Genomic DNA, 18,970 nt, shown 5'->3' with positions numbered 1-18,970 from the left:
CTATTTTTATAACAATTTTATTACTATTAAACTTTTAACATTTTAAAAACAAGTGATTGGTGTTTATTACACCTGTATGCTCCTTCCACCCCATCCCAGGCTTTCCCAAAACCTGAGTGAGGGGTTGGAGCTTTGATTGGGGAGAATTTCTCCCAGCTTAATGCATGCTCTGTGTTTGTCTGAATAATGCTTTTTATCCCAAAGGATCACCCAAACTGAATTTGCAAAGGATTTTTACCCCAGTGGTAAAACTCAGCCACCTTTGGAGTATAAAACAGCAGCAGGACCATTAAGGATCAGCTGAAAATGTAGAAATGTGAACCCTTCACTTGGAAACAACTCCCCAGCCCTTCTCAGATCACTGTTTACAGCCATCATGATTTTAAATACTCATTATCCAAAATTAGTAAGCAGAATAAGTAAAATCCCTGATTAATGTATTCACCCCCCCAATTACTGCCCACCAGTTTCATTTCATAAAGCCACAGCACATTTATTCATCCAACAGAGAGAAATGATGACAAACACAGTGCAAGTTTATTCCTTTATTGATAAATGTTTCCCAAACTTTCCAAACTGGATTGTTCAATTAAACACAAACTCACAAAAATACTTCCAGCCTAAAATCCTCAACGTCCTCTTTAGAAGACACAAGGGGCAGCTCTGTTCTGGCAAAGGAAAAGCTTGCAAACCCCCCAAATTCTGGTTTTAGAAACCTCAAGCTTCAGAGTTGGCTTTTTAAATAAGATCTTTTAAGATTAATTTACAAAATGCAATATAACTATGTGATACAATGCATGGCCTTGAGATCTGCAGGACAGTGAAGGATCTTCAAACATCTTGAGCTGATGTCTAGGAAGGGGCTATTTGGCTTCTGTGTATCCTGGAGGGGAAAAAGGGAGAGAAGTTACTCACAGCATCCCTGCTCCAGGCTAGGGAATATTCCAGCATTCCAAGGAAAAAGGATTCCAATATAATTGGGAAGGCACAGAGAAGCTGCTCGTGGTGGTCAGATGATGAGAAATTGTTATTATCCACAAGAAACTCAAATTCTTTGCCAGATCACCCAGTGGAAATAAGAATTCTTCACCAGCTTGAGTTGTGACATCTGATCACAAACAGCAGCAGAGAAAGTCCTGGACATGGCAATTCCAGACAACCCACAGAAAAATGGATAATGAAAAACAGGAAAAGGCATTCCAAGAAACAAAATCCTTATTCATAAATGAAACAAGAGCTAACCCCAAACACTTGTGTGGACAGACCTACCCAGTGAAACATTTCCAACATTTATTACATCCTGAAGGCAGATGGTTTCCAGGATAAGGAATGGGCACTAAGAGCCTGTTTAGCCTCAAAATGTGGCTATTTCCCACATTAGCAGCTCCACAACACCTCAGGGACTTCAATATCTTTAGATCCCTTAAATAAGCATCAGAATGAATATTTCTTTACTTCTACACAAGTATTTTTCTGGGAGAAACTACATGAGGAGCTTTTTGTTGTTGAAGAGTGAACCACAATCAGGTAAGTTCTGGTCACAGACCCAGATGAATTGTTCACTAAACTGTTTTATTTACTGATTCTGGAAGCTTTCCACTGAAGCTGAGGACTGAGGCACTCACCAGTCATCCTGGTTCAAGAGGTAGCAGCAACCACTCCCACTTTTTGGGCAGCTTCTTTCTTGGCTTGGTGAGCCTGCAGCACTGCCACAGCCTCCTCCACCTGGGGACACAAACCCAGTGAGATTTTTCTCCCTGCTCAGACAAAATTTTCTCCCTTTCTAGACAAAAAAAGGGAGCCAGCAGCTCACCTTGGAGCGGAGGGACTCTGGGGATTCCAGCATGTGCAGCAGCTCGGAGTTGTCAATCTCTAGCAGCATTCCTGTGATCTTCCCAGCCAGGCTGGGGTGCATAGCTTGGATCAGAGGGAACAAACGTTCTCCTGAGGGAGGAAAAGGAGGTCAGGTGGGTGAGTTTGGGTTTTTAAAACCTCAAGGGATGGAAAATGATGGGTGAGCAGTGGGGTTTGACTCACCCAGCATCTGTTTCTGCTCCTGGGGAGGGGCAGCAGCCAGCATGGAGGCTGTCAGGGGCTCCTGGCCCTGCACATGCACTGCAGGCTGAGGTGCCTGAAAAGGACAAAGAAAGGCTCTGAAATAAGGATGAGGCTGATTGCTTCATATTTAAACAATTCTATGATGTTCCCTCCTAAAATACAATCTCTGTCAAGCCTACAGAACACCTCAGCTTCAGAAAAGGGCAGGCAAGGTGCCCTTGGTTCACAAACACTCCCTGCAAGTCTTGAGCTCAAAACTCAGGAATGCCACACAGAACACCATAAATATCTCACAAAAACTGGATCAAACATCATGAGATGTCGAGAAAGCCAAGTGTATATGGTGCTCTTTCTTTTAATGATACCCCAGTGAGAACTTGGCAAAGAGGAGAGAGACTTAAATGGTTTCAAAACAGGAACAAAGAACCAAGAAAAAAAATATCCTTACAGCCAGTCTGGCTACAAAAGGGCTTGTGAGTACAAGGCAGATAAACCAACCAGGGTGCCCCTGGCAAAGGCACAACTGCCAGGCTTTTAAATTCCAAATTAACACTGTCTGGGTCATAAAAGGAGCTTGAAGTTTCTATAAAAACCCTCCAGTTGCATGTGAAACTGCAGGGACTTCCCAGCCCAGCCCTGGTGGTACCTGCAGAGGTTGGACACCCGGGTGGGGGCTGCGGACACTTGAGGCGTATTTGTAAGGAGGGACAGCCCTGGGAGCAGGGGCAGCTACAGGAGGACGGGGAGCCAAATTCTGTGCTGCTGTGCCAACACCTGCAAAGGAAGGAGAACACGGTGACAAACACCTGCAGCAACATGCTTACAAGCTGGGATGTCTGGTTTTAATTCAAACTTTGCATGGTGATGCTTCTTTAGAAACCAAAGTGTAGCTGGCTACTTCAAGAAGGAGACGTTGTCTCTAGAACCAATCACTGGATTCCACACCTTTTGTTTACCAGCTAGGAAAAAATGAATTTGGATGCTCTCCTAAAGCAAAACCCATAAGCTACAGAGATTTTGTGTTGCAGGGGTGTAGAGATAAGTCCCAAACCAGTGGAGCAGAACCCATCTGGATTTCCACTGCTGTGCTGTAGCACCGGGTACCCCCAGACCTGGCACTGCACAGCGAGGAACGGGAAAGCAGCAGGTGCTGGTTATAACAACCACCTTTGGGAGAAGCAGCCAACCTCCACAGCATCCTCCTCCCTCCCAGAGAAGGGGAGAAGCCCAGGAAGAGCCCCCATCTTACCAACTCTCTGGGCAGCAGCGGGGAGGCCGCGGGAGGCCGGGGCGTTGGCAGGGGCCAGGTGGCGCAGGGCGGGCCGGGGCCCCGACTGGCGCATGGCATTGGGCATTCCCTGGAAACCTAGAGGATGGAAAGAGGGGAAATCTCAAAAAAGAACCAGCTGGCAAGGCAGGACAGTCAGCTACAGGGGTGTGATACAGGTGGTGCATTGCAGCCATGATATTTTCTGAAAAATCCCTTCCTACAGTCAGCTACAGGAGTGGTGCACTGTAGCCATGGTATTTTCTGAAAAATCCTTTCCTACAGTCAGCTACAGGAGTGGTGCACTGTAGCCATGGCATTTTCTGAAAAATCCCTTCCTAAAGTCAGCTACAGGAGTGTGCACTGTAGCCATGGCATTTTCTGAAAAATCCTTTCCTAAAGTCAGCTACAGGAGTGGTGCATTGCAGCCATGATATTTTCTGAAAAATCCCTTCCTACAGTCAGCTACAGGAGTGGTGCACTGTAGCCATGGTATTTTCTGAAAAATCCTTTTTCCTTAGGATCTTTTTCTCCTGAGAAGCTGAGAGGCCTCAGGAATAAAATGTAAACAGTAATTATCTGCTGCTGTGGAATGCAAGAAGTGCATCTTTGATTAGTGTCAAGTGGTTGTTACTGATTAATGGCCAATCACAGTCCAGCTGTCTGTCTGGTCAGTCACAAGGTTCTATTATCCTTTCATTCCATTCCTTTCCTTGCTAGCCTGATGAAATCCTTTTCTTCTATTTTTTAGTGTAGTTTTAATAAATAATTTTATTTTAATATATATTATAAAATAATAAAATTATAGATAATAATAAAATGTATAAATAATTATAAAATCTGAAACATGGAGTCAGATCCTCATCTCTTCCCTCATTCTGAGACCCCAGTGAACGCCACCACAGTGCACAGGGAGAATCAGAGAATCAATGCTGAGTTGGAAGGGACACACGAGGATCAGAGTCCAGCTCCTGGCCCTGCACAGGACCATTCCCACAAAGCAAAGCATGAATTGTTCCTGTTGGGAAGTTCAGCTCCCAAAGGGTTCTACAACCAAAACAGCCCCTGGCACTCTCACCTTGAGGTCTCCCTCCTTGCTGCCATCGTGGGTTGGGTCTCATCTGTGTCATTTGGTTGGGTGCATAGTAAGTGGGTCTGCTCTGAGCCTGGAGGAAGATGAGATAAGCTCAGAGGCAACATCCAAGTGCATCACAAACATTTGTTTACAACGTGTTTTGGCAGCCGTTGCCAGGACTCAACACTCAGGTTGGATTAAGAGAACAGGCAGCTGGCAAGTCCCAGAATTAACTCCACTGCTGCACCCCTCATCAGGACCTGCTGCTCACAGGCATGAGAAAGGCTCAGTGAGATTAACACAGGTTCAAAACCCCACGGGAGCTCACCTGGGGCACAGCAGGCATGAAGTAGCCGCCAGCAGCGGGCTGGAACTGGTTGATGATGGTGTTGGCAGGCAAGGCCCTCATGCCAGCGATGCGCTGCATGTACTGGTTGGTGAGATGAGCCTTCCTCTCCTCCTTCCTCTGCGCCAGAGCCACATAGAGGGGCTTGGAGCCCACGATGCGCCCGTTCATCTCTGTCACAGCCTTGGTGGCCTCCTCTGGAGAGGAAAAGCAGACAAAGCCAAAGCCTTTGCTCCGTCCATCTTCCAGCATCACCTGCAGCAAAGATCAGTTGCTAATGGAGCACCAGTTGAGCTGAAGAATTTGTGGGTTTTTAGATTTTTAGGTAGCACATAACTTGTTGCAGAGGTGTAGAGACAGGTTCTCATGAAGAGCCACCTGTCTGGATTTGCTCTGCGTTGCTGTCAGCACCATGTGTCCCCAGGCCCACACTGCACAGTAAGGAATGGGAAAGATTTGGTGCAGTCCTAAATGCACAGAGGAAAGTGGCATTTCATGCTCACCACCTCAAGCAAGCATATTTGCCACTTCCTGTCTCCCCTTTTAGTAAGGAAATGAAGTTTTCAGTAAAATCCTACTATTTTCAAGGTGTTTTCAGAATCACAATAGCCACAGGTTAAGAACAGCCCTTTAACCCCATGGCAGACAACAATTCCTTCTTCAGGCTTTAAAATCCAAGTAACCCCCAAATCCCACAGTACCTTGGCACTCGTTATTGACCCAAAAGGTGAGAACTCCTTCCTCAGTTTTTCATCATCTATAGTGTCATCTAGGTTTTTAATGTACAGGTTAACACCCTGGAAAGGGAAAGAACAGCATGACATTCACAGCATTAAAAAAAAAAATTCTTAAGCACATCAACTGTTATCCATCTGCCATAGCTGTAATTTATCTGAAAACTCTTAATTTAGCATCATGTTCCTGCCACACCACCCCAAGCCGAGGGTGATAAATGTTGCAAAGGCGTAGAGACAAGTCCCACTGTGGTGAAAGGGAGCTTGTCTGGATTTCCTCTGCCTTCCTGTGGCATCACCACATGTCCCCAGCCCAGCAGTGCACCTCAGCGAGTGGGGGAGCTGCAGATGCCACCTCTGACACGACCCAGTTCTGCCACAAATTACAGAGAGCAGTGCAGAGTTGGGCTGGCTCTTCCCATCCCTCCAGGGATCCCCATGTGAAAGTCAAGGAGACTTTCCTAAACACTTTCAGTACCAAAACCAAGCCCTGATGCCCCCTCTGCCACCAAATACCACAGAGACACCTCTGTGTTTCAACCCAGGACAATAACTGCTCTGGCAATTCCTTCAACAGATCAGAAATAGTGCTTAAATTGAGAAAATAAACATTATTCACCTGGTACCGGCTGAGTCTCTCCTGTTTCAGCTGCTCAAACCTTCTCTTCAGCTCTGCCTGGCGCTCAGCCTTCTTCTGTGCTCTGCCCACAAAGAGCATTTTCCCATTGATGTCCTTCCCATTCATTTCTTCCACTGCCTGCACAGAGGGTTCAAGAGGAAACTCTGAGCTGCAGCAGCAGGACAGCCCTGATCCTGTCACAGCCCAGGGCTGACGTTGTGTCCCTGCCTGTCAGCCAATAAATCACAGTTTGCACGTTACCTTTGCACTTTTCCTGTTAACAAGGATCATTAAAGACAAGCTGAAGTTACCACAAACACACCACGGAGTGCTGAACTAACTTGGAAATTCATCCACACTCTTTCTTGTAATTAAAACTACATTTTAACAAGCATTCTGCTCAGAAAAGACCACTTTTGAGCAATGTTCTCACTCTAGGTGCCCTCCTCCTCCTTCAGCCCTGCACTGTAGTATTTCTCCAGCAATTAACATTCTTGATTATGCCACTGTGTGGATCTAGGAAACTGGAGGGATGCCAAGTTACCCTTGAATGTCAAGCTATTAAGGTGCAAAAGGTTTCCAAGTTCCCACATCTAGAAGAGGTCATGCCCAAGGCAGAATTTTCTTCCATTTCAGAAACAGGCTCCCAAGATAAACCAAGTTTTTCTTCTCTGAAGTTATCTAAGCAACATAAAAGTTGGTCCTACCTTGTTGGCCTCTTCATGCTTTTCAAAGCTTACAAAGCCAAAGCCTTTGGATTTTCCAGTGGGGTCTGTCATCACTTTAACACTCAGAGTTTTACCTGTTACCAAGGCACAGGGTTAGTAAAATATCAAAAGTATTTAAAGATTATTAAATTCCATGTAATATCTCAGTTCTCAGCTTTAAAGTGACCCAGGTAGGGACCACATTTTATAAAATTCACAGCCTCAATACAAGTATTTCTGTATTTACCATATTTGCCAAAGAGCTCCTTTAGTCTTTCATCATCCATGTCATCCCCAAAGTTTTTAATATAGACATTGGTGAATTCCTTTGCCTTGGCTCCCAGCTCGGCCTCCCTCTCTTTACGAGACTTGAATCTCCCAACAAATCTGTAAGACAAAAAAAATGAAAACCCCAATAAACAGATCGGTTTCAAGAGCCAAAAAATAATGTGTGACTTGTGGCGAGGCAAAAAAAAATGAGTGTGCAGTAGGAGCTGGGAATGGGGACAAGAAAGGGTGACAGCAGAGGACAACAAACAGGCCACAGAACAACCAGAAAAATCACCTGTGCTGTGGCTGGCCAAGGAGTCCCAGTGGCCCTAGACAGAACCCACCCCAGCCCGCTCGCAGAGAGGTGGCAAATCAAGGCTGGGTCAGGGAAACCCACCAGTCCTGGAATGGAGGGGTAGCAGGCCATGGCTTGGGCAGGGTCACTCACCAGCCCTGGAGTGGAGAGGTAGCAGGCCAAGGCTTGGGCCAGGAGAACCAGTGCCTTGTGTGTCCCTGTTAATACCGAGATGCATCCCGGAGCATGTGAGCGCTGCTGCTGCCGCCTGTGACACTCACACTTTGCGGTCGTTGAGCAGCATGCCGTTCATCTTCTCGATGGCCCTATCTGCAGCATCCTGCGTCTCAAAGTGCACAAAGGCGTAGCCCTTAGAGCCATTCTCATCACACACCACCTGCAGGACAGGGAGCAAAGCTGTCAGTGTCCCTCCTCTGCCAGGGGCCAGTGGGGAAAATGTGTCACTGCCAAGGGTCGGCACCAGGCAGCTCCTGACTGCCACAGACACATTTTATGAAAAATCCTTTCCTTAGCATCTTTTTTCTCTCAGGAACAAAATGTAAACAATGATTATCTGCTGCTGTGGAATGCAACAGGTGCATCTGTGATTGGTCTCATGTGGTTGTTTCTAATTAATGGCCAATCACAGCCCAGCTGGCTCAGACTCTCTATCCAATATACAAGCCTTTGTTATCATTCCATTTTTCTTCTATTCTTAGCCAGCCTTCTGATGAAATCCTTTCTTCTATTCTTTTAGTAGTTTTAATATAATATATATCATAAAACAATAAATCAAGCCTTCTGAAACATGGAGTCAGATCCTCATCTTTTCACTCATCCTAAAACCCCTGTGAACACCATCACACCTGACAAGGGCCAGCTCCTGTGCCTCAGATTCCTTTATGACCAAATCTGATGCAATTTCAGCTTTTGGTTAACTCTGCCTTTCAGAGATTCTGTTTTAACACCAAGGTTTGATCTCTCTAGGCACCGTTCATTTAAAGACTTGGACTTGATGAGCTTTGTGTGTCCCAACTCAGAATATCCTGTGATTCTGCTCCTTATACTTGACAAAAAGTGTCCCTTACACCACCTACACTCAAACCTCTGATCGTGTCCCCACCCTAAAAGAACTGGACAATGTAACCACATCTCACCTTGCAGGACAAAATGTTTCCAAACGCTGAGAATGTGTCGTAAAGTGCCTTGTTATCAATGGATTTGTCCAGGTTCTTGATGAAGACATTGCCAACCCCCGACTTCCTCAGGGAAGGGTCCCTCTGAGACCACATGATGCGAATGGGTTTCCCTTTGATCACATCAAAGTTCATGGTATCGAGAGCCCGCTCAGCTGCAAGAGAAGCCAAGAACACATTTTCTGTGGTTGGTTAGAAAATAAAGGTTTCCAGTGAGTGGGTGATTATTTTCTCTGAATTTTACTCAGCTCATCTGGGTTATTATCAGAGGTGATCAATGGCTTTTAATTCAATGTTTCAAGGGAAGTTTTTGCAGCACAGTCACTAAAGGTTTCACAGACTTTAAATTTTCATTATAGCAATATATTCACCATCACAGCAAAACTGATATTAAACTGCCTGGTTTATTAGCCATATTCTGAAGTATTATAAAGGTAAATTACTCCACTCAAAGAAGGAAAAGAACAGGAAACTCTGGTTAAAAAAATGAAGTAAAGAGTGACTCTGTGGCTGTTTTGCTTTTTATGAATCTCCCCATCCTCATTTCTATTCAGAGAGAAGGATCATCTCCCTGTCAGGTCAGGGAAAATGTGCACGAACACATGGCTGGCTGTGAGGACATGAGTCAGCCTCTACATAACTTATGTGGCCAAGAAATTATTCCCAAGTTGCTCAAGCTAAAGGTGACAAGGGAGTTGAGAAAATTCTGGGGGGAAAAAGGTCTGTACACCCCATCTGATTAAGAGGGAAGTGTTTATCTGAGCTCTCAAACACCAGCACTGTCATTCTAACCTGCACTGAAACCCCCCTCCACGAGGCTATTTCTGCTGCCTGCTGGTGTATTAAAAGGATCATTACGTACACACATCAGGATCTTGTTCATAAAATTGAGATGCTTGCACTGTTCTGTGCCAGAAAACACTCCCAGCATGGAGCGAGCAGAGAAGAAAGAAAGAGTCTTAATTCCCAGCATGGAGCAGGCAAAGAGATGGAAAGACATGCATTAAAATCAAGGAAAATTAACAGGGCAGAACCCAAGTTTTCCACATTTGTTTGGCTCAGTTCTCCCAGGCCACCTTCACCCTGTGGTATTTGCTGATTAGATTTCAGGAGCAGAAAATTCAAGGGAAAAAAACCAATCTGAACACCTTGCACGTGACTTGGCTGGTGCAGCCTGATTAACAACTCAGCATGTCCCAAAAGCACCTCCAGGAATTCCAATGGAACACTGCCCACCAAAGCTTGCACTCCTACCCCCAACCCAGCCTCCACCACTGCATGGAAGCTTCTCAGAATTTTCCATGTGCTTTGAAATGTGTTCTTTTTCGCTCTTGCTGCTTTTTAAATTGAAGTGGGACCATCACTGTTCTCCCCCCACGCAAATCCAGCTGGGAACAAGCTCTGCTTGAAAAAAAAAAAATAATAATTTAAGGACTCCCAACAGCTCTGCTTAGACCAAGGTGCTAAATGCAATTAACTGCCAGGCTAAAACGATTCCTTGCTGCTCCAAGTCCATGCAAGCCAGGTTCTCCCTGCAGTCCTTTCCTGGTGCAGGCAGCTCAGCAGGAGAGCCGGTGCAGCTCTCCTGTCAAATTTGGCAGTGTTTATTTATAGCAGGCAGAGGTCCTGCACAAGCATGTGCTGGCAAGGGCACCAAACCGGGTGGATAACACCATCTGCAGCAGGAACAGGCTGCTGCTGGAAGGGGACAGCAGATCAAGCAGCGGCTGTGATGGTTCCATGTCGGATCTCAGGATCTCAGTCCTGAGGTGCTGAGCCTCCGAGACCCTGGGGGGGCTCGGGACTCCTGGAATGTTGCCAGAAGTGTCTGGTGGCAGGACTTTAACCCTACACAGGAGACGACAAGGATGAGGGCTTCACAGGGTGAATGGTGAATAGATTAGCTAATTAGAGGGTGAGACACAAGGTTTAGGATTTATGTACAGGGGGGTTTAGAGAAGTAAAATGGAGGAATTGGGGCGTGTCCTGTCCTCCTTCTTCTTCCTCTTCTCCTCCATCTTCTTTGGCCACGGTGGCACCTTTGGATTGGTTATTACTAAGAGTACACCGAGTTATAACAATAGATGGTATTGGGGAAAAATGATAAATATTGTATACGTCACAATGGGTATAAAGATACGTGGCTGCCCGGGAGGGCAGAGACAGTGTGCCCATGGCTGACTGCTGAGCAGATCTCTGGTGGCTGAAAGAACATCTTTTAGATAAACAATTAATAAACATAAAAACCAGAAAGAAGAACTGAAGCCTCTTCTCGTCCTTCGACACGCGGGCTGCCCCAAGGCCACCACGGGCCTTTCCAGGCCCCTCAAACAACCGAGATAAACCGGACAGTTCCACAGGCAGCACCCAGCTCCAGAGCAGTCAGGAAGTTCCTCCTGGTTGTCCCCGAGCAGATACTATTGCACTGCTCTTCCAACAGGTTGCTACTGTTCCACTCTATTATTACACCCAGACACTCGTGGGGAGCTGTGAAAGCCCTACAAGGATTCCCCGAGGGATTTGTGCCACACCCACAGGTGGAGATGCAACAGCAGGACCTCAGAAAACCTGAGAAGGAGCTGCAAGAGCTCTGGGAATGACTCACACCAAGCACATCTGATTCATTTCCTTCATCTGAGCAAACACCTTCTCATTTTCTGCTATTTAAGCCACAAAGCTTCAGCCATTTCAGTTCCTCTATCTGTTTCTCTCCCACTGGTTCCTGTCATCCTTCCAGCAGACTCAACTGCGGCTCATCCAGAACATAAAACACTCACAGCCCCTTTCAGGCTTGATTTTCATTCCTTTTCTGATAAGGAGAGCACCTGAATACTCACTGCAGTTTGCCTCAGGCCCCAAGAGCAATCAACCTCCCTTGTAATGCAGAGTTAACACAATGCTGGAATTAGTGGGTGTGGTTGATCAGCATGAACATCAATAACCAACCTCACACCCCAAGATTCAACCAAAACTCCACACAAAGAGTTTTATTCTCCCCAAACCTCCAGGCTCTCACTTAGGTCACTCAGAAAAAAAGTCCTGACAAGGAAAGCACACAGAGCAAATTTAGACACTTATTTTTTTTAAAAAGAGATGGTGCATATTCAACAAAATTAAATTCCTCAATCACTGAGGTTACAACAAAATGAGAAGCCTGTGGCAGTACCAACTCTTCCCTTTCAACTTCACAATTTGCCTTACACAGCTCCTCCCTTACACTGTCTTCAAGGAGGAGAACAAACAAGTTTATTTATACTTTCCTACAGAAACACAGATCTATTTCCAGCCCTGGGATCCTCCTCAATTGGGAAACATTCTGTTTTCCCTGCACTTTCAGGACACCTTATCTCTGCAGCCAAACTGAAGTTTCTCTGCTTCACTGCCCTGAGCTGTCTTTTTGTGACTGTCAATGTTTGGAATTCAATTCCATGCAACACACGAAAAGAGAAATTCAGCTTGTTTGTTGGGTTTGTTTTCTTTCCCTTCTGCACAGTCAAAAAGAATAAATATTAACAACTGCTGAGCCTGAACTAGCCAGAACTTTGAAGCGTTTCCTCACCCTGCCTATCACAGGATGACAGGCTCAGGATTCAGCATTCCCTGGTTACTACAGCAAGGAAATGCAATCAGAACCAGCAGAGCTCATTTTCCCTAAAAATAACCACTCTGCGGCAGATTACTGCCAGTTAGACAATGCCTGACCAGGATCACTCCAGCACCTAAAAACTGTAAAAAATAACACAAGTTTTGGCCCAGTTTGGACACTGGAAGTGCAGAGCATGCTCAAGATGTGACTGAGCTCCTCATGGCCCTGAAATGGGGATGAGTTCTGGCTGCTTGATTTACTCTGTGGACACAGGGGAAGAGTCTTGCTTTAGAACACACCAAAATAAAGTTAAAACATCACCTTCTTCAGATTTACAAAGCCCTCAGCCTTCCACAAAAGGTGCCAGGGAAATGCAAATTATCATTTATCGACCTTTTTAACACCTACTAGAGTTCAAAGACACCACGAGTCCACAAGAAGCCTGCAGAGCACAAAAGCTCCTGATTACTGTAAGCACCTACTCTCAACCCTAAATCCCATCAGATCCTACAGTGCTCCCCCCTCAGCTTTTCTCAGATTTAGTGGGATGAAGCCAAGTGCATTTCTGATTATGCATTCCTGGAAGAAAACACAGAATCCCTCCTCCTCTAAAAAAGCCTCATGCAGGCAAGTGGCACCTTGAAAACAGTCCAAATTCCTGCATTTTACAACGAAAATTATGTTCTTCATAGTCAAGTTTGTTTTGGAGAGACCACAGCCCTCTTCCAAATCATCTGCCCTACTGCATTACATGGAGGGCAGCAGCTGGGTTTTTTATTTATGCTGCAGTTTGACAGGAGAAATTTAAAAATTCACATTTCTTCAAGACAGCAGGAGGAGTTTGACTATTTCCCTGCCCCAATATTGACTCAATGATTAGGTTGAAACCACTTGACCTTCTAAGACCTACCAGTAACAAGACACCAGCTACCAGCTCCAAGTATCACTTCAAGCCCAGGAGCTTCCTAAAATGTCTGCTGCCTCCCCAGCAGCCCAGAATGGTGCAACCTCCCCCTAAATTCCTGCCTATTTATTACCATAAAAGATTACCTTGGAATACATTGGGAAAGCCCCAGTTGTACAAGGTGCAGAGAGATTCTGCTAAAGCCATTGAGCCCCTCTGAGATCACTCTTCTCTGCTTTGAGAGAACTTTATCTACAATTCTGCAGCCCATCTGCCCAAAATTTATCTAATTCAAGCTGGAGTTCCTTCCTGGCTTTGTTTCTGCTGGTTGCTTTTACTTCTCTGATCCTGCAAAATAAGTTCAGAGCCTAAGACACTGCCCCCAAAAAAAAAAAAAAGAAAAAAGCTTTTTGGTGCCATGAATGCGAAATTATGCAGTGGGGTGCAACTCAGCTTTTAATCAGCATGACAAGGGAAAGAATTCAAAGTGCTCAGTCAGATCAGCCCAAGGAAATGGCATCACAAGGAACAGCCCTGGGAGAGGATGGAAGCTCTGTAAAAATGTAAAGCAAAGTTTACTTGTTGCTGAAATCTGTGCTGATGTAAACTGATTGTGAATTCAAGGGAAAAGATCACTCTTATCTCTACTTGGATGCCCCTATCACACAGAGATGCTGTTAAATCCCAGCACGGAGCAATAAACTTGCAGCAGTCAGCAGGCAGAGCTCTGAAAACTGGGGCAGAAAACGCTGACCCATTTTCCTTCCAGAAAAGACGTGTTCCAAAATGACCTCTCCTGTCCCATCTTTCATGTGCTGCTTCAGCTCTGCAACACCTGGCTTTGAGCAGGAAACAAAGTGTGGAAAAAAGAGAGTCTGGCAAGAGCAAAGCAAATGTTGCTTCTGCACATGAGACAATCTGGTTCTCAACACATTGAACAAAGTGTTTTATTTCACTTTAAAGCAAGATCGCCACTTCCCCAACTGGGAGGCACGTCCAGCTGCTTGAACAACAGGAGATATTAAATTTATTAAATTTGGGAGTGTGTGGAGCAGCCACAGATCAGTCACTCAACTGAGCACTCAGCTACTCTGAACTTTCTCTGCTAGGACTGGCTGCACAAATCCCCAAAGAAACAGCCCCAAACTACCCCAGAATGAAGGGGAATACCACGGGGATTATTTCCTCATGAGAGGAACAACCACAAATCTCTGAAATTTACTATCAGTGCAAGAAACAGGCCTGTCTAAAATTAAAGATGTTAGTGAGAAGTGCATTTTGTAGACACCAAACAGTAAAAAATATTCCAGTTGTAATCACCAGAAAGAGACAACTCACCGTGCAACGCTGTAATGGGCAGCTAGGTGAATGAGTGAGGAAAAATGAGTTAAAATGAGGGAAAAAAAAAAAAGCCATGGATGCGGCTGCAATTGCCACTTACCATCTGCGGGCTGCTGGAAGTTGACGTAGGCGTAGCCCAGGGAGCGGCGGGTGATCATATCCCTGCAGACCCGAATGGACAGCACGGGGCCAGCGGGGCTGAACTTCTCGTAGAGCATGGCCTCGGTGATATCGGGGTGCAGGTCCCCCACGTACAGCGAGGCCATGGGGTAACTGCTGGCGGCCGTGTTCATCTTCCCCTCGGCGCTCTCAACCGCTGGGGTTTTGCACTTGGGGGGCTCAAGGCAAGCTTCTTATAAATATTAATTCTGCGGGAACACTCAAAACTCTTAATTAAAGGCTAAGCTGCGGCCGGCAGAAGCTTGGGACAAGAGGGGCTGGCACCAGGACACGGAGCAACTGAGAGGGGTTGTGCAAGCTTGAAAAATCAGCAAAAACACCCCAAAGTTAAACCTCCTGGAGAGGATGAGACGCCAAAATTCATCCGCCGGCTCCCGAGCGCTTTGAGGCAAAAAAAATCTCCTAAAACCCCAACGTCTCTTTATCTTTCGCTTCGATTTAGCCCAGATTCTGCGGAGCGGCGGCCCGTTGATTTCCTGAGGAAATAAAAAATAAATCTATAAATAAATAAACAAAGCTCTAACACGCACTAATACAACTATTTCTCTTAAATCTGGCTCGGCTAGATAGCCTGAAGGTATTATAAATAAACCAGCGCGGCACGCGGCGGCCTGAGGGCGGGCAGGGCAGGGCAGGGCGCGGCCGCCGCGCTCTCCCAGCGCGCCGCGCTCCCCCGAGCGCTCCCTACCCCGCGGCGCCGACCCGGGGCGAGCTCGGCGGCGCCGGTCCCGACCCCGACTCACGCGGTGCGGCCGCGGCGGGCGGAGAGACGGCGGTTTCGGGCGGCGGGCGGCCCTTTATAGGCGCCGCGGCGGCGCGAGTGGGCCGCGGTGCCGCCGAGAGGAGGCGGCCGGGCCCGGGCCGGAGCGCCCCGCGCCGCACGCAGCGCCCCCCAGCGGGCGGGAGGACTCTCCTGGCTCCCTCCCGGCTTCCACCATTTCGGGGGCGCCACAGGAGAACAGGCCCCGTTGGGAATGATTAAAGTTAATTGTTTTGGAAATTGTGTCGCTTGCGTGATTGGATTTAGGGTAGTAAAGGAAAGGAGGTGCTGATGGGGGGTCTGGCAAAAGTCGCAAAGTTGGTTTGGGGTGTGGAGCATCGCCCTGATGAGGAGAGGCCGCAGGAGCTGGGCCTGGTTATTCTGGCTGAGAGGGGATCCCATAAATCTATAAAATATCCCCGAAGGGTGTCAGAGGAATGTGCCAGATTGTTCATTGTTCCCAACATGGAGCAACAGCCGTAAACTAAAACACAAGTTTCACCTCAACAGATTTAGGAATGAATCCCCTGTGGGCAGCTGGCAGGGAGATGAATCCACAGCAACAAACCCCAGAAGAGTTTGTGGGGTTGTTTTCACTCCCACCCCATCCTACATGTGCAGATGTCTCACAGGGCAGTTCAGTCCCACCATAAAACACAAAAAAAAATCCAGAGAAGCCTTCTGGGGAGAGCAGGGCCATGGGGCAGAGGAAGAGCGAACAATTCCTCTGGGATTTTTCTTCTCCAAGCTCTGGTTTTGGAGGTGTTTCTGGTAGCGGGATGAAGAGCTGTTCCCACAACCTCCTCCTCCTCTTCAGAGCATCATTTTCCCCCAAATTAGCACGAATTCCTGCAGCAGCCCCGGTGCTGTGCCAGATCCCACCATGGGCTGCCCCATCCCAATGCCTCCCCATGGAAGCGAGCTGTCAGTCCCTCTTCCCAGGGTGAGGTTTAAACAGCTCCCAACAGAAAGCTGCTGGAAAGAGAGAGGGATTCACCCCCCTCTGCTGCCGTCCCGTGGCTTCACGCTCACGAGATCAGCTCCGGGGAGATCCGTAATTATCTATTTCCAGCATCTTCAGCGGAGCGTGAGGACACGGCAGTGCAGGATTCAGTGATTCATCAGTGACCTTCAGGCTCCATGGCTGTCCTGTTAAGGGGGACTAAAATAGTCTGTAGACACTGGTTAGCTGGGCATTGTGGCTTTTCAATTGTTAAATTGCCTTTAATTTGCTTTAAAAGCGGGATACAGCGTTATCATAAAAACGAGATACGGTATCTTCCCCTTCAGTGGAATAATCTTCCACTATACAGTAGAATAATGAAGAGTAGCAGAAAAAAAGTAAAAATAGCAAAGCAAATTGTAGTGATTAGCAATATTTTCTGTCCTGAAAAACACGAATGACACAAATCCTCCTCCTCCTGCTCTCATCATTCTCCCAACAGCTGATGGTGCTGCAAGGCCGCACGGGTGGGATCACACCTGCCACTGTTTTGTGCTCGGTCCTTCACAGCTGGCACCTCCTCCGCTGGGAAACCAGGGACATGACACAGGCATGTCGCTGTGGAAGCGCTCAGCTCCTGCTTTGACAGCTAAAGTCAAAACACAGCCCAGCTCAAAGAGCGTGTTTCCACATAAAACGCCCTTTGGCTGCAGCAGCCGCCGTGGCTCTGATTTGAAACATATTCAGTGACATTTGTGCTCCCTCCCGGGGGACTCGGTGCAGACAGCCACAGCCCTGTGTCCTGCTCGGTGCTTTTCACTCCCCACACAGACTGACAGGCTGTGGGTACAAAACTGCCCCAGGGACCCCCTGCTCTTGGTGCCCTCAGCACATGAGTGCAGCTGCTCCTGGTGACCTGAGGTACCTGAGATCCCCCCAGCTGGCTCTCTCAGGACCTTCAGCAGCGCCTGGAGGAGAAGGGACATCTGTTAATGGCTTTATCTGGCCAATCCATGCCCATCGATGGTGCTGGTGGGAGACCCATCCATCATCCAGAGGCCTCCCAAGCTGCTGTGCCACCGTGTGTCTGAGCTGCGCCTCGGTCCTTGATGGTCACCCTGAAACATCAGCCAATTCTCAGCACAGATGGCAGGCTTTCCACCAAATGCTGTCCCCGGTTTAGGGTTTCTCCTCCTCGGCTTTAGGATTTCACCAGCAGATGGCAGGGAGGGATTGCTCCAGGAGCAGGGAGGAGGGAGAACATTTCACCCAGGGCTGAGATAAGCAATGTTTGTCATGCAGGGGAATTTGGGAGAGCAGGGCTGGCTCCTGCAGCACCTGCTGCTCAGCAGCTCTCCCACAGCCTGGGAGTGTCCCTGTCCCCTCCAAGCTCGTTCATCAGGACCTTGATTTGTTCCATGTTGGGTGGGAGCCTTGTTTAACACCGCTGTGCCACCGAGCTGCCCACGCCTTCCCACAGCCTTCTCCATCAGGATTTTTATTTTGCCTGAAGAACAAGGATGAAGGGAGTGCAGCCAGAGTTCGGGGATTTCCCCTGCAGGGTAGATCAAAAGCTGCCAGGATGTATTAGGGCTTAGGCTAAAGAAAACCCTGGGAAAAAACAAAATAAAATGAAGCTGCAGTCCCGAGCTACTGCTCTGTAATCACAGTGTTGCTGTGGGGAGAAAACCCCACGGGCCTGAACCGATGCCCTTCCACCCACCCTGGCTCCCGTTTGATCCGCAGAGATCAGGAAGTGGGTTTGGTTTTTATTTTCTTTTTTTTTTTTTTTTTCCACTGTCTCTGTTTTGTTTTAGCCCTGTAGCCCGCGGGGCCGGTTTGTGTGGCTGCCTCCCACGGAGGGGAATTTGGTTTTGGTTCTTCTCTCTGGCTGAGGCCAAAGCAGAGCACTGAGCTCCCACCATCACCTCCAGCCGGGTCAGGGCAGCCCGGGCACCAGCGGGACCAGCCTTCATCAATAGCCCCATTATTGCTCCTGAAGTTTCTCCCCGCTCCCAGACGGATGCTGCATGACTCCATCACAGCTGCAGTTGCTCCCTTCCAGCAATTCCCCACACAGCACTTAAGGAAGGGATTTATGGGCGGTTTTGAAAGGCATTTTGCAGCGAGGAGGAGTTATGGGAAAGGAAGTTGAATTCCCACCATTCCCCAGTAAAATTCTCCCAAGCATCTTTCACGAAGAGGGGATCATTTACTGGTCCTTTCCTCAAAACAGAGACAGGCTCTCAGCTGTGGCTCTTTGTTTAGTCCAAAGCATTTCCCCACAGTGAGATGCCACAGGGGTTATTCTGGTCCTGGCTGCAAAGGGTCAGCAGAGCAGGGCGAGCCCTCGGTCTGGCTGCAAGGCTCTGCCAGACCCCATCTCTTCCCTGACACTTTTGTAGACATTAAATGAAATTATTTCTTCTATTGCCAATCTCAGGGCAAGCCTTGGTGAATACCCTCTGATTTTGACTTGTTTTCCCAAGTAAAAAGTCTTAGGGCCAGAATGACCAAGAGCTATAAAACAATCAGAGGGGATGCCACCTCAAAATCTGCATCTTACCTTTTTTATGAAGCTTTTCAGGGATCAAAACCTGGCACAAAATTACTCACCAATGACCTTCCCAGGTCCCTTCTGTGATCCGAGCAGATTGGATTCACTTCAACACTACATTGCACAACCAGG

The 18,970-nt window shown here is 47.4% G+C and overlaps 1 protein-coding gene and 3 non-coding genes across 6 annotated transcripts; all 4 read right to left on the bottom strand.

Moving 5' to 3' along the window:
- Positions 1 to 567: 567 nt before the first annotated feature.
- PABPC4 (poly(A) binding protein cytoplasmic 4) lies at positions 568 to 15,435 on the bottom strand. Of its 3 annotated transcripts, none has more exons than XM_064731651.1 (16): positions 15,322 to 15,435; positions 14,499 to 15,054; positions 8,529 to 8,722; positions 7,653 to 7,768; positions 7,054 to 7,193; positions 6,807 to 6,901; positions 6,100 to 6,237; positions 5,448 to 5,543; positions 4,729 to 5,001; positions 4,404 to 4,491; positions 3,308 to 3,424; positions 2,705 to 2,832; positions 2,038 to 2,131; positions 1,814 to 1,944; positions 1,626 to 1,725; positions 568 to 883 (listed from the first exon to the last, which is right to left on the bottom strand). In XM_064731651.1, the coding sequence occupies exons 2-15, from the start codon at positions 14,689 to 14,691 to the stop codon at positions 1,639 to 1,641; spliced, it is 1,890 nt and encodes a 629-aa protein (XP_064587721.1). In that variant the 5' UTR covers positions 14,692 to 15,054; positions 15,322 to 15,435; the 3' UTR covers positions 568 to 883; positions 1,626 to 1,638. The 3 variants fall into 3 exon arrangements, with proteins under 3 accessions (XP_064587721.1, XP_064587720.1, XP_064587722.1); XM_064731650.1 differs by having other exon boundaries at positions 15,267 to 15,360; XM_064731652.1 differs by lacking the exon at positions 568 to 883 and having other exon boundaries at positions 1,625 to 1,725; positions 15,267 to 15,360.
- On the bottom strand, positions 3,076 to 3,209 carry LOC135457340 (small nucleolar RNA SNORA55). The gene has a single exon (XR_010442703.1). It is a non-coding gene; the product is annotated as a small nucleolar RNA SNORA55 (small nucleolar RNA).
- LOC135457339 (small nucleolar RNA SNORA55) lies at positions 5,082 to 5,209 on the bottom strand. The gene has a single exon (XR_010442702.1). It is a non-coding gene; the product is annotated as a small nucleolar RNA SNORA55 (small nucleolar RNA).
- Positions 5,697 to 5,832, bottom strand: LOC135457341 (small nucleolar RNA SNORA55). Its single transcript, XR_010442704.1, has one exon. It is a non-coding gene; the product is annotated as a small nucleolar RNA SNORA55 (small nucleolar RNA).
- Positions 15,436 to 18,970: the final 3,535 nt, after the last annotated feature.

The sequence above is a fragment of the Zonotrichia leucophrys genome, chromosome 23 (genome assembly GCF_028769735.1).
Source record: "Zonotrichia leucophrys gambelii isolate GWCS_2022_RI chromosome 23, RI_Zleu_2.0, whole genome shotgun sequence".
In the NCBI taxonomy this organism is placed as follows: domain Eukaryota; kingdom Metazoa; phylum Chordata; class Aves; order Passeriformes; family Passerellidae; genus Zonotrichia; species Zonotrichia leucophrys.
Note: the sequence above shows the minus strand (reverse complement) of the source record. Positions and strands in the feature narration are given on the sequence as shown.